Source organism: Emys orbicularis, chromosome 20 (assembly GCF_028017835.1).
Source record: "Emys orbicularis isolate rEmyOrb1 chromosome 20, rEmyOrb1.hap1, whole genome shotgun sequence".
NCBI classification, from domain to species: Eukaryota; Metazoa; Chordata; order Testudines; family Emydidae; genus Emys; species Emys orbicularis.
The window spans coordinates 18,542,977-18,556,068 of NC_088702.1; the positions used below are offsets into that span (position 1 = coordinate 18,542,977).

Here is a 13,092-nt window from a genome sequence, read left to right on the forward strand (position 1 = left end):
ACCTCCCCCAGGGGTCCCTGCACCCAGCCCAGATCTGGAGGGGGGGAGGGTCAAGCTAGAGCGCCATTAACTCTGCCCCTTTGCATGTGTGTCCTTAACTCTGCCCCCTTCATAGATTTCAAGCTCAGATCTGGGAGTCGAGCTAGAGCACCGTTAACTCCGCCCCCTTGAACGTGTACCCCTAACTCTGCCCCCTTTGCAGATTTCAAGCCCAGATCTGGGGGTCGATCTAGAGCAGGGCTTTTAGTGAGACACCCGATCGCCATGGAAGGACTCAAAGGTTTGGAGAATCTGCCCCCTCCCTGGGGTAGTTGTTGCGAGGGTCAAGTCCTCTTCTGGGGGAGAACCTGCCCCTTATTTCCAGTCTGGATTTGTTTGACTTCATCCCCCAGCCAGCGGCGCTCGCTTTGCCTTTGTGGGGTGGGTTAAACAGCCTCTGCTTCCCGAAATCCCCTCCCCAGAGAGGTGCTGATAGCCCCGGACCAAGGCCTCTCTCTGCCGTCTTTGAGAGAAACTGAACAGCTCCGGCTCCTTCTGTCTCTCACTCCCCTACAGAAGTGTAGCAACTGCAGGCGAATTATTCCTCAGTTCATGGCTAGTCACTTTCACTGGCTTATCTAACGGGGAGACCCGGGTTTCGCTGGCTCAATGCGTCCATTGTCCGGGGCTAAGATTTCCGCGCTAAGCAGTGTCCGGCTCACCCCGTCCTGCAGGAGGCTGGATCCCCCCAGGCTGTCATTCTTCTCACTTCCGAATAAAGCGCCCCCCTGTTCTCGGGGAGACACGGCGCCCGGCCCCAGTGTATTTCCTACCCCCCGAGTATTGTGTATTCGGTGTCTGGGGGTAACATGTAGGCGCACCGCTCATGGGGCAATGTGCCAGGCGCTGTACAAACACAGAGCAAAACCCCTCTCCTCTACCCCGACGAGCAGCCAAGCGAGCCGTGGGGCTGTCTGGACAGGAGAAATTGCCCCAGGATTTTCGGCAATCCTGGGGGTGGTTTAATTTGTCGGGTGCTGAACTTCAGCTGCTGCACAGGGGCCGGTTTTCAGCGGTTGCGGGGTTTGCTCCAAATCAGGCCTGGAGGTGGCGCCTCGCAGGGCAGCACAAAAATAATCAATTCCCAGATCCCTGGGAGGGAGGGAGGTAAGAATCCGGCGCTGGAAGCAACTCAACGGTGCCATCTGCTGGGGGTCTGAGGAGCGAAGTATCTCAGGGTGCACAAGGCGCAGGATGGGGAGGAAGCCGGGGAATGGGGTCATGCTGGGATCTAGAGATCAATGGGGCAGTTTTTGTGTGGATCCCGTGTGCAGGGCTGGGGGAGGAGGGGAGGGTTCGGTGTTTGGTTTTGTTCTGTGACGGGGTGAAACCGAGACCGAATTTTTTGTTTATGAAAAACCCCAGAGGGAGCCAAAGCAGCCAACGGGCCGGTGGGGCAGGCCCTCCCCCCCTCCCCGGTGCTGTGGGACACCCAGATTCAAGCCCTTGCTCTGTTTGATTCACACTGGGGGCATCAGGGCCAGCCCTGACTGCCAGGGGAAAGCCCCCACCCCACCCCACCCCACCCCCTGCAGCACAGCGCCCCAAAGTGAAATTGATGGTAGATCTGAGAACTGGCTGGGGGTATCATTGATGCCTTCCAGCCCTGCCCCCCCAGCTCATCTCTGCCCAGTGTCCCACAGACTGAGCCCCTGGCATGGGGGGATCTGCTATGGGGGAGGAGGAAGTGGGGCCCCAGAGGACCCCTGGCCTAGGGTTAGATTGGGGGACCCTGGTGCAGAGGGAAATGGGGGTCACAGAGAGCCCCTGCTAAGAGGAAAGAGGTTTCAGGAAGTCCCAGAGTTCTCCACCCCGGAGCACCCCAGGGGGCTGGGTTAGCCTGGGAGCACAAGAGGGCGAGGACCCTCTCTCATTGTGTCCGGGTGGCAATCGGCACAATCGGGTTGCTTGGAGCTGGGAAAAGAACCCAGGAGTCCTGGCTCCCAACCCCCCGCACTAACCACTAGCCCCCACTCCCGCCGGCAGGAGAAGGTGCAATTACCTTATAGCGCGTCCTGCAGCCGCGGCTCCGGCAGCCGATCTGGCTTGGGGGGAGCTGAGCAATCAGTTCGGGCAGATCTGGTCCTGTCATTTCCAGAGATTTCGGGGCTTTGTCAGCTCCGGGGACGAACTGGAGATGTGATGCTATTTCCCCCCACCCTCCTCTTCAAACCGTAACCTATTTCCTCCCCGCCCTCACGCTGGCACCAGGTCACAGCTGGTATTTCGGGGGAATGGCGGCATGCCGGGGATAGCTTAGTGAGATCCTTCGCTCCCGGGAGCAGCTGGCTACATGTTTATTTGAACTCTCCCATCCTTCTTCCTAGGGGCGCTTTCCCAGCTGCAGCTGGTGGCCTCTGGCCCTGGGGTGGGGGAGGTCTCCGAGCCCCTCACACTGACCTGTGCTGTCTCCGGGTCCTCCATCGCTGAACAGTATTACTACCGGCACTGGGTCCGTCAGCCTCCTGGAGAAGGGCTGGAATCCATGGGATGGGTATATCTGTATAACGGGGGACACACGCTGCCAGGGCCGGCTCTAGGCACCAGCAAAACAAGCTGGTGCTTGGGGGCGGCACATTTTTAGGGGCGGGATGGCCGGCGCCAGAATGCCGCCCCTAAAAATGTGCCCCAGGCGCCCTAGCTCACCTCCGCTGCTGCTGCTGCTTGCTCGCCACAGCGGGGGAAACAGCTGATTCGCTCGCTGCTACTCGCCCTCCCTCCCAGTCTCTCAAACCTGGGAGGGAGGGGGAGATCCCGAGCGGCCGCGGCGTGCGAAACAGTTGATTTGTGCAGGGCTGCTCCCCCTCCCTCCCAGGCTTGAGAGCCTGGGCGGGAGGGGGAGACTCCGAGTGGCCGTGGAGCGGCGCCGCTTCTCCCCCTCCCTCCTAGGCTTGAGAGCCTGGGGGGGAGGAGGCAGGGCTGGGGATTTGGGGAAGGGGCGGAGTTGAGGCGGGGCCGGGGGGTGGGGTAATTAAAAAACGGGGGGGCGGCCAAAATTGTTTTTGCTTTGGGCTGCACAAATCCTAGAGCCGGCCCTGCGCGCTGCGCCCCGTCTCTCGAAGCCGAGTCACCATCTCTACAGACACCGCCAAGAACCAGTTCTCCCTGACGCTCCGCTCGCTGACAGCTGCAGACACCGCCACCTATTACTGCGGCAGGAGCTACACAGTAACAGAGGCACAGGGAGGTCTGGGACAAAAAGTGAGCATCTTAAAATGATAACTGGGTCCATGCAGGCCGATAGAGAGTCCCAGGGAGGGAAATGCAGCAGGAAGGGATGAAGGGCTTGTTTTGCTCTTGAACGGTGCAGAAATTTGAGAAAAAACAACAAAAGGAAAAGCAAATAAACCAAAAAGCAAACCCACCCCCAGAACAACAATAACAACGCAACAAATAAAGCCCAAAGTCATCACCAAAGCAGCTAATCAATAGACGATAGGAAATGACGACAAATAACCCCCAAAGGACTACACACAAATCAATTCCCAACACACAGAAATCAGTTATCAAACACTTCGCAACAAACACTAACCAATAACAACACAACAGAATCAACATGTCATCCTGAATGTTTATTTACATTCATTGCCACTCTTTTAGGGTTACACAATTTATTTGAAAGCATCGATACAAAACGTGCAACAAACATAGCCAACAAGTGCAAATCAGTTTTTACCATGAGAAAACCCCTCTTAGAGCAACGGAAGATCTGTTGCTTTAAAGAATGAAGGAAAGTGAAACTGCAATTTTTTCAAGCTCTCCAGGGTCTAGGTCAGTAAAAGTGTGTGGGAAGGAGGTGAGAGTTGAAGGATCGGTGGGGAACAGAGACAGAGAGGGGCTGGGGATTTCAGAGGTGGTGAAAGGATCGGGGAGTCTGACTTCTTTAGGGGTTTTATTGGGATTTGAGTGCCTAACTCCCTTAGGCAGCTTTGGAAATCCCAACCAAGCCTTCATTGTTTCAGAAGATTTTTTGCCCTTGGGAAGGATCTAAGATGACACCATATAATACACTACACTGAATATTTGTGAATCAGCTTCTACACACAAGTCCAGCACACAGGCCTTGCTGTCTTTTCACTGCAGTCCTTGATCTTGGTGACAAATCTGTAGAGAATTACTGGAACCATAAACTCCCTGAACCTTAAATCTGATCACCAAATGAGGGTCAATCCATCCTCATCATTATATCTACTCATTATACTCCACACCCGTACATAGCCACTAGATGAACTTCATACCCTCATATCTCAATGCCTGTACTTTGACCCATCAACCTTTTACCCCCAATCGGGGATATTGCAGATTATGTATTCCTTATGCCACCTGATTTTAAACCAAACTTTGCACCATCGATAATCTGTACAGTATTCCCTGATAACCAGAAACTTCTATGCTCAAACTCTGTTCCCTTTTTTTTTTTTAACATCATCTTAATAAAAATTTTATAGCTGTTGAAACTGGTCTAGGTCTAGGCGAGAGAATGTCTCAGGGCCGCCCAGAGGGGGGGGCAAGTGGTGCAATTTGCCCCAGGCCCCGGGGGCCCCGCAGGGGCCGCCATGAATATGTCGGAGGCTCCCCCTGCATCCGTCTTCCCCCATCCCCCGGCGTCTCAGTGTGCTGTGTCTGGGAGTGGCCCTGGTGCGCTGCAGCTAAGCAGCTGGTATACATCCCATTAAAGCATTTAATGTTTTTAAATAATGTATTTAGTGTATTTTCAAATTATTACAAAGCAAAGCAATTTTGGGGCCCCTTCCATAAAAAAAAGTTGCAATACTATAGTAACAGGTATTTGGAAATGTAAAAAAAAAATAGTGAAATACATTCAAAAATTAATTTGTAGTAATTTGAAAATACACTAAACACATTATTTAAAAACATTAAATGCTTTAATGCTATGTATACATTTGCAATTACATAATGGGCTGTTGCTGGGTGATGGTGATGGTTAGGATGAGGTCGGGGGGGGGGGGTGCCCGGCCCCTTACCATGCTGCTTACCCCGTCTCCTGGAGCCTCAGCGTGCTGCGACCAGGAGCGGCTCCGGACAGCGTTGGAGCCACTGCGCTGCAGTGCGCCAGGGCCGCTCCCGGACGCGGCACGCTGAGGCACCGGGGGAAGACGGAGGCGGGGGCAGCCTCCGACATATTCGTGGGGGCCCCTGCGGAAAATTGCCCCACTTGCCCCCCCCCCCCCCCCTGGGCAGCCCTGGCCCTGGCCCTGCAACACTTGTATAGGACAGAGAGGAGATGCAGTGTCTAAGCTTTGACAGGCTAGGAATTGGAGGCCTGTCCCAGGAACCCGCCCCCTGCTCCGAGGCTGACATGCAGCGTCCTGTGAGCAGAACGAAAACAGCCTCTGCCCCCCCCCACGCCCCCAGATTAGCGAGCACAGTGGGTGGCTCATCCCACAGGGTCACTGTCCCCCCCTCCCCCTCCCTAAACGGGGGTTTTGTACCCGCACGGGGTCTGGCAGTGTCTCCCCCCCTCCCCCCGCTTAACCCCGGCTCCCACCCCCCACCCCCGAGTTTTCCCCTTCAGCCCCTCTTCTGCCGCTAGCTACAGTAGCTTGAACCCCCCCGGCCAGTAAAATTCTGCCCCCTGCTCAGACCCTGACAGCCCCCCGCTGCGATTTGCCCCCCTTAATGCTTTTAAACCCCTCCAAAGAGGAGGGAGCAAATCCTAAGTAGAAGTAAGGGCAGAGAGAGGGCAGTGGCTACAGCGAAGGTTACTGGGCATGCTCAGTTCGGGTGAGCCTGCTCCGGACACCCGAAGTAGGGAAACGGGAGCAGGGTCTGTTTGTGCCGCTGCACCGGCTCTAGGAGTTTTGCCGCCCAAGGCAAAAACAATTTTGGCCGCCCCCCACTCCCGTTTTTTAATTACCCCACCCCCGGCCCCGCCTCAACTCCGCCCCTTCCCCAAATCCCCAGCCCTGCCTCCTCCCCCCAGGCTCTCAAGCCTAGGAGGGAGAGCAGTGGCGCGCGACCACTCGGGATCTCCCCCTCCCTCCCAGGTTTGAGAGCCTGGGAGGGAGGGGGAGACTCCGAGTGGCCGCGGCACGGGCGCCGCTTCTCCCCCTCCCGCCCAGGCTCTCAAGCCTGGGAGGGAGGGCGAGTAGCGGCGCGCAAGCGGCAGCGGAGGTGAGCTAGGGCGGCCGGGGCACATTTTTAGGGGCGGCATTCTGGCGCCGGCCATCCCGCCCCTAAAAATGTGCCGCCCCAAGCACCAGCTTGTTTTGCTGGTGCCTAGAGCCGGCCCTGGCCCCCACCAGCCCCTGTCTCCAGCCAGCCCCTGCCCCGCTGCCAGCCCCGAACCCCCTGCCCTGTCTGCACCAGCCCCTGTCTCCAGCCAGCCCCTGCCCCGCTGCCAGCCCCGAACCCCCTGCCCTGTCTGCACCAGCCCCTGCCTCCAGCCCCACCAGCCCCTGTCTCCAGCCAGCCCCTGTCTCCAGCCAGCCTCGCACCCCCTGTCCTGCCTCCAGCCAGCCCTGCACCCCTTGCCCTACCAGCAGCCAGCCCCACACCCCCTGCCCTGCCCCTGCCCTGCCTCCAGCAAGGAATATATGTAATATATCATTTTGATTTTATTTATATAGTTATGGAAAGTAAATAATACATGGAAGAAATGAAAGGGGGTTTTTTACGTCTTTTTTTTTTAGTCATCCCTGTCGGGGCCCCGCCTAAAATGTTCACATTGGGCCCCACACTTCCTAAAGCCAGCCCTGCATACAGTAATGGCAAAGTTCTCGGTCCAGGCTTGTAGCAGTGATAGAATAAACTGCAGGTTCAAATCAAGTCTCTGGAATACATCCACAGCTGGGATGGGTCATTCAGTCCTTTGTATAGAGCTTCCTTTTTTAGCAAAGTCCCTCCAGAGGTATGAAGCAGGATTGAAGACAAGATGGAGACAAGGCATCAGCCTTTTATACTCTCTTGCCGTGTGGTCTTTGCTTTCTTTGTCCCAAGGACACTCTATCCAGCATGTGGCATAGAAAAACCTTAGAGTTCTGTCCATAGGCAGGTCCCTGCATGCCTTGCTGAGTCACAAGGTGTTTCTACCTTCTCTCAATGGGTCAATTGTATAGCTCATGGTCCTTAGTGGGCCATCAAGCAGGCTAGGCAGAACTAACACCAACTTGTCTGGGGTGTTCCCCGGAAGCATAGCACAAGTTTGAAATACAGACAGTATAGAGCCAATATTCATAACGTCAACTACAAAACTGATACACATATACAGATAGCATAATTATAATCAGCCAATCAGAACCTCTCCATAGACCCCTTCCACGACAACCTTTATACAATATTGGCTGCAAATATATAACAGTGGTCACAACAGTGATTTATACAGTTACAGATTATGTCAATAGCGTCACAGGAGGTGACACGGCATCAGTGAGACTGATATTGGAATACTGCATCCAGTTTTGGTGTCCACCTTTGAAAAAGATGTTGTGAAATTGGAGCCACCAAATGTTCTGAGGGCTGGAGAAAAATGCCTTCTAGTGAGCGATTGAAAGAGCTCAACCTCTTTAGCTTATCGAAAGAAGATCGAAAGGTGACTTCATTGAAGTGTTGAAGTGCCTTAATGGAGAGAAAAGATTGGGTATTAAAGGGCTCTTTAATCGAGCAGAGAAAGGCAGAACAAGACCCAGTGGCTGGAAGGTGAAAAGAGACAAATTCATATGACAAATAAAGCACAAATATTCAACAGCGAGAAAGATTCACCACAGGAACAAGCTACCAAGGAAAGTGGTGGATTCTCCATCTCTTGATGTCATTTCATGAAGACTAGATGCCTTTCTGGAATGTGTTTGCCCCCAAAGTAGCTATTGTGTCATACAGGAGGCCTGTGACATGCAGGGGGTCAGATTAGATGCTCTCATGGTCTCTTGTGGCCATCAAGTCTACTAATTTCTGAAAAACTGAGTGTAGCATTGGGAGCAGCATCTGAGGTTTTACCGTCTAGTCGGCTCGCTTCCTAAAATGAACACTCCTTGAGTGGGGTGATCCACAGGGAGTAGCTCAAACCTCCAAAGTGCCTGGCCAGGGGCAGGACATTAGCACAGCAAGGGAGGGGCGTGGCAGTGACATCACAAAGGCCTTTTGCAGGACCTCAGACTATTGGTCAAAGGTGGTGACCTCACAGAGAGATGCTGACATCAGCCAGGCAGGACAGAGGCGAGTGGCCCGGGAAACCTCAGAGACCCCTGTGGCTTTGCTTCAGCAAGTCTCTGTCTCGAGGTCTCTCTTTGAGGACTGAGAGAACATTCGGGTTCACGTACGTGAGCGGCAGGAGGAACCTCTGTCGAGTTTTCTCCTTCCCTTTTTGTGATTGTACTAGAAAGCAGACGTCCCTGTTTAGAAGGTAAGAGCCTCCTCGAGGTTGGAAACCTCTTCAGTCTGATCCATCTGGTGACAGTTGAATTCTAGGCATGGAAAACACCAGCTTAAGGAGGCAGAATTTGATTCCGCACCTGGGATTTTGTCCCTTAGAATCACTGGGGACATTGGGGTTTGTCCTTTTGGTTTCACCTTTTCCTCCATCCCTCCCTCCTTTCTTTTCTTCTCTTGCTTCTTTTGTCCTTTCCCCTGTTCCCCTCCCAACACCAAGGTGTGTGTGTTTGTGTGTCGCGGGGGAGCGCTCTGCAGCTCCCACTGGGAGGTCCACCCAAAAATGTGGGGCTGAAGTAGTGCCCCGGCAGTGATCCCCACCAGTAGCGTAGCTAGGGGGGGTGCAGGGGAAGCAGCCACTTCCCCTCAGCACATTTTCCAAAAGCGGCGCCTTAGTTAGGGGTTACCATGGCGCCAGCAGGAGGGGCCCACACTCCGCTCTGAAGCTTGGCCTGCCTGGCTGGCGCCGACCTCCTGCACGCAAACGGGGGGCAGCACGGCCGGAGGAGCCATGGGGAGGGGGCGGCACAGCCGGAGGAGTCATGGGGGTCGCGGGGGCGGAACGGCACGGCCGGAGGAGCCATGGGGGGGGGGGCACGGCGCGGCACGGCCGGAGGAGCCAGCCAAGGGGGGGGCGCGGAGCGGCCACAGGATGAGCCAAGGGGGGCGTGGCCAGAGGAGGAGCCAAGGGGGGGCGCCTTTTTAATGTTTGCTCCCCCTGCTCTTAGAACCTGGCTATGCCACTGATCCCCACCAGTGACCTGGGCCATCCTTTGGGCTCTCTGGTGAGAACCCTCAGCCTCTACCCTGACTGGCTGAGCAGGGGGTTATTGACAGGGAGGAGACTCAGGTCCTTGTTCTCTTTTAAGACCAAGTAAATGAGTCATGAGCAGTTCTAGGTTTGATGAATTTTGCTGCTTCTCTGCATTAATTGTCTCTGAGCAGCTCATGATTCTCTCTAACATTGCAGTTCTCCTCAAATACTTGCTGAATAATTACTGAGCACTGTTGTTGGTCTGGAACTCATCTGAGAGCCCTTTCTTCAGGTCATTCAATGGATGAAATTCAAGATCCGATGGTTGGTTTGAAAATCAGGGCTCTTGGGTCCTAGTCCCAACTCTGCCACTGACTGGCTGTGTGACCTAAGACAAGTCAATTCTCCTTTCTCAGCCTTAGCTTCTCCCTCTTTCAAGTAGGGATAATAATGATCCGCTCCTACCTACCTCACGGTGGGTGGAGGATGGGGATCCATTGGAGAGTGTCACTAGGAGGAGTGCATAATATGAGGTGTCCTAGCACGTTTACTCAGATCAGATTGTGACATAATAGAATAGCTGAAATAGTCTATTTTACTTGTATTTTTTTATTTTGAAATTGATAAGAGCAGCAACTACTTAGCTCAGACTGAGGCATCTTATCTCATTGTCGAGATCTAAGTGTCTCCTCTTTGTGTGCGACGAGACAATTTAACACACTGTGACAAACAGGAGATGCTTTTGTTTTGCAACAAAATATTTTTGCAAAGAACTTTCATCCCACTTGTTAGGAATTCAAGAAACAAACTGGTTTAGTCTGAATGGGATTTTCTGACAGAAACGGTTTCAATGAAATTTCCCCACCATCTCGATTCCTGGGCTCTATCCCTGCCCAGGGGTGAAAGGAACTTAAAGGATTTACCGTTACGCCGGAGTCCTGAGCGGGGGTGTGGCCTCAACCGGAAGAGGCGGGGCCTTTCAGGATTTAAAAGCCCTGGGGCTCCAGCTGTGGATTAAATTAAAGGGCCCAGGGCTCCTGCCTCCACGGAGCTCTGGGCCCTTTAAATCACCGCGGGAGCCCGGCTGCCAGAGCTCCGGCGGCGCTTTAAAGGGCCCGGGGCTCCCCGCAGCGGCTGGAGCCCTGGGCCCTTTAAATCACCGCCGCAGAAGCCGGTCCAGTCCGGCACGGCGTACTGGCTCTTGCCGGTACGCTGTACCAGACCGGACCGGCTTACTTTCCCCTCTGCCGTGCCTCTGGGGGGTTTGTTGTCCATTAGAACAGGAGTCAGGACTGGTGGCTTCTCTTTCTGGCTCTGCCACCGCCTTGCTGTCTAGGCCCTTGGATAGGTCCCTTCCCTTCTCTGTAGCTCAGGCTCCTCCCCATCTGTCCAATGCGAACAGGGACAAGTCTCGAACTCTGGGCGGTCGTGAGCCTAAGTGAGATAAGGGGCGTTAAAGCCCCCTGTGAAGGAGAAAGGGGAATTTCTCAGTGTTTAGCACCAAGGAATTCTAAAGTTTGCTAAAATATCTAGTCTGCGGAAACAAGAAATGGTCGGGGCCAAATTTTTTAAGCATTGTCTTTTTAAAAGCCCATTCAGGGATGTGAGGGCCTGACTTTTAGGTACCTGGGGTTCTTTGCCAGCAGGAGAGAAGAGGTTCCTGCCTCCATTTTTGTGGCCTTAACAAACCAGATGCTGTGCCCCAATTCTCGTCTGCGATCCCTGAAAAAGAACCTCTTCCCATCCATTAACAAGACAGGAGCTATCTGTAAAAGGGGAACAAAGAGAACCCTGGGACTTACAGACTAGCCAGCCTCACTTCCGTAGCTGGAGAGAGACTGGAATACATCATTAAACAATCCCTTTGTCGGCACCTACAGGATAATTTGGTTCTTAGGACTAGTGAGCATGGACTTGTCAAGAACAAATCATTCCAAACCAATCCTAGCTCCTTCTTTGGCAGGGTTCCGGGCCTAGTGGAGGTGGGTAACCAGTAGATGTGATCTCTCTTGGTGTTTCTAAGGCTTTTGACACAGTCCCATGGGACATTCTCACAAGCGAACGAGGGAAATGTGGTCTAGATGTAATCAGTGGAATGGGAGTGCAGAGCTGGTTGAAAGCCCAGACTCCAAGAGCCCTTCTCCATGTCTGGCTGTCCAACGGAGAGGGTGTACCTACTGGGTCCGGCAGGGATCAGTCCGGGGGCCGGTAGTATTCAATATTTTCCTGAAGGATTTGGAAAATGGAGTGGAGAGCATGCTTCTACAATTTGCAAATGACACCAAGCACTTTGGAGCACAGGATTGGAATTCAAAACGCCCTTAACAAATTGGAGACTTGGTCTTCTTGAGCCAAACTCCATGGCTGGGCCCCACTCTATAGACTGGGCTGAAGTGAAACCCCAGAGCCAAACACTCCTCCTCCTGGGCAGTGCGCTCCCACCTTCAATGGGCAGATGCTGCTTAGCGCTGTCAGAGCAGCTTTTGCTGGGGGCTTCTCCCAGCACTTTCCAATAGTGGGAAAGTATGAAATCCCCATTTGACTGCTGGGGACAGAGCCAGAGAGGGGGGAGCAATTTGCTCAAAGTCCCACAGGGAAAGGAAAACACCCAGCAGTGGAACCAACAGGAAACCCAGCAATGGAACTCAGGAGTCCTGACTCCCAATCCCCTGGTCCAGTCACTCCAGCGGAGCACACTCCCTCTCAAAGCAGGGGGAGCGGACGTGAGGGCCTGCTTGTGATTGCCAGCTGTGGGAGGGAGTGTGCAGCAGTGGTTAGTCAAGGGGCCTGGAAAGAAGGCCTGCTGGGTGCCATCCATTCTTCTGACACTTGGTGTGACCCTCAGCCAGTAGCTTCCCCTCCCCAGGCCTGGTTCTCATCAGTGGGGTTGGGGTCGCAGTCCCGACAGCCCAGGGGGGTTGGGAGGCTCCAGGAAGGTGTGTAAAGTGCTGGGATGTCGGGATCCTGGACGCGCTGTCACCCCCGCGCTAGGGCGGTGTCCGGCACCCCCTGCTGCTGGCCGAGTTTCTCTGTCCCTTGGCAATAAGACAGACTCTTGTTTTCACAGCCAGCCGATCGCCCCGTGCCATCACCCTGCCTGCTTGCTGGGCAGGGTAACTCCTCAGGTCACCACCACCCTCTCCAGCCTGCCTTGGGCTTGGAGAGTGAGGAGAAGGGCGAGGGACGACCCTGAACATCCTCCATCCATCGCTCCGTCACCAGAGCAAGTGAGTGGCATTAGGGTTCCTCGGTGGCGTCCCCTGTCTGTCCGGGGAGAGGCAGAAAGAGGGGGAGAGAATCTCTCCCAAAGGAGATTGGATTTGCAAACAGCCCCCAGGAACCCCTCGCACTCAGACCGGGGAGGGGCTTCTCCAGAGCCATCTCTAGTGTGTTTGGCCAGGTCCCAGCAATGGGGCTCCCAGCCCTTCCCTTGTGGGAGACTGTTCCCCAGGCTGAGAGTCTCTGAGCTGGGCCAGACCCGGTGAGCTGCTGAGCATGGAAATCAATGAGAACTGAGGGGGGCCTGGCCTTGCTATGCCTAGGGACTTTGAAGTGGGGAATGGTTTCCCAGAAGAAGTCCGGACTCCTGGGTTCAGGGCTGGCTTTAGCAAGTGCGGGGCCCGATTCCTGGGGAGGCACTTCGGATTGCCGGCTGGGGGAGCGGGCCCCGCCGGGCTTGCCGCGCTCCGTCTGGAGGTCTGGCCGGGGTCGCGGAGCTGCGGGGCTGTCACGGTCCAGCCTGGGTCGTGGGGCTGCGGAGCTGCCACGCTCCGGCCGGGGTCACGGGGTCACACGGCTGCCGTGCTCCAGCCTGGGTTGCGGGGCTACGGGGCTGCCGCGCTCCGGCCAGCGCTCTGGCCAGGGGAGCGGGGCCCCCGAAGACGACTGCCGCCGGGGTGAGTGCGCAGGGC

The 13,092-nt window shown here is 54.9% G+C and overlaps 1 gene segment (V, D, J or C); it reads left to right on the forward strand.

Moving 5' to 3' along the window:
* Positions 1-264: 264 nt before the first annotated feature.
* Positions 265-3,258, forward strand: LOC135892216 (immunoglobulin heavy variable 4-61-like). The segment is given in 3 exon segments: positions 265-280; positions 2,367-2,533; positions 3,067-3,258. Coding segments are annotated over 3 exon segments (375 nt in total).
* Positions 3,259-13,092: the final 9,834 nt, after the last annotated feature.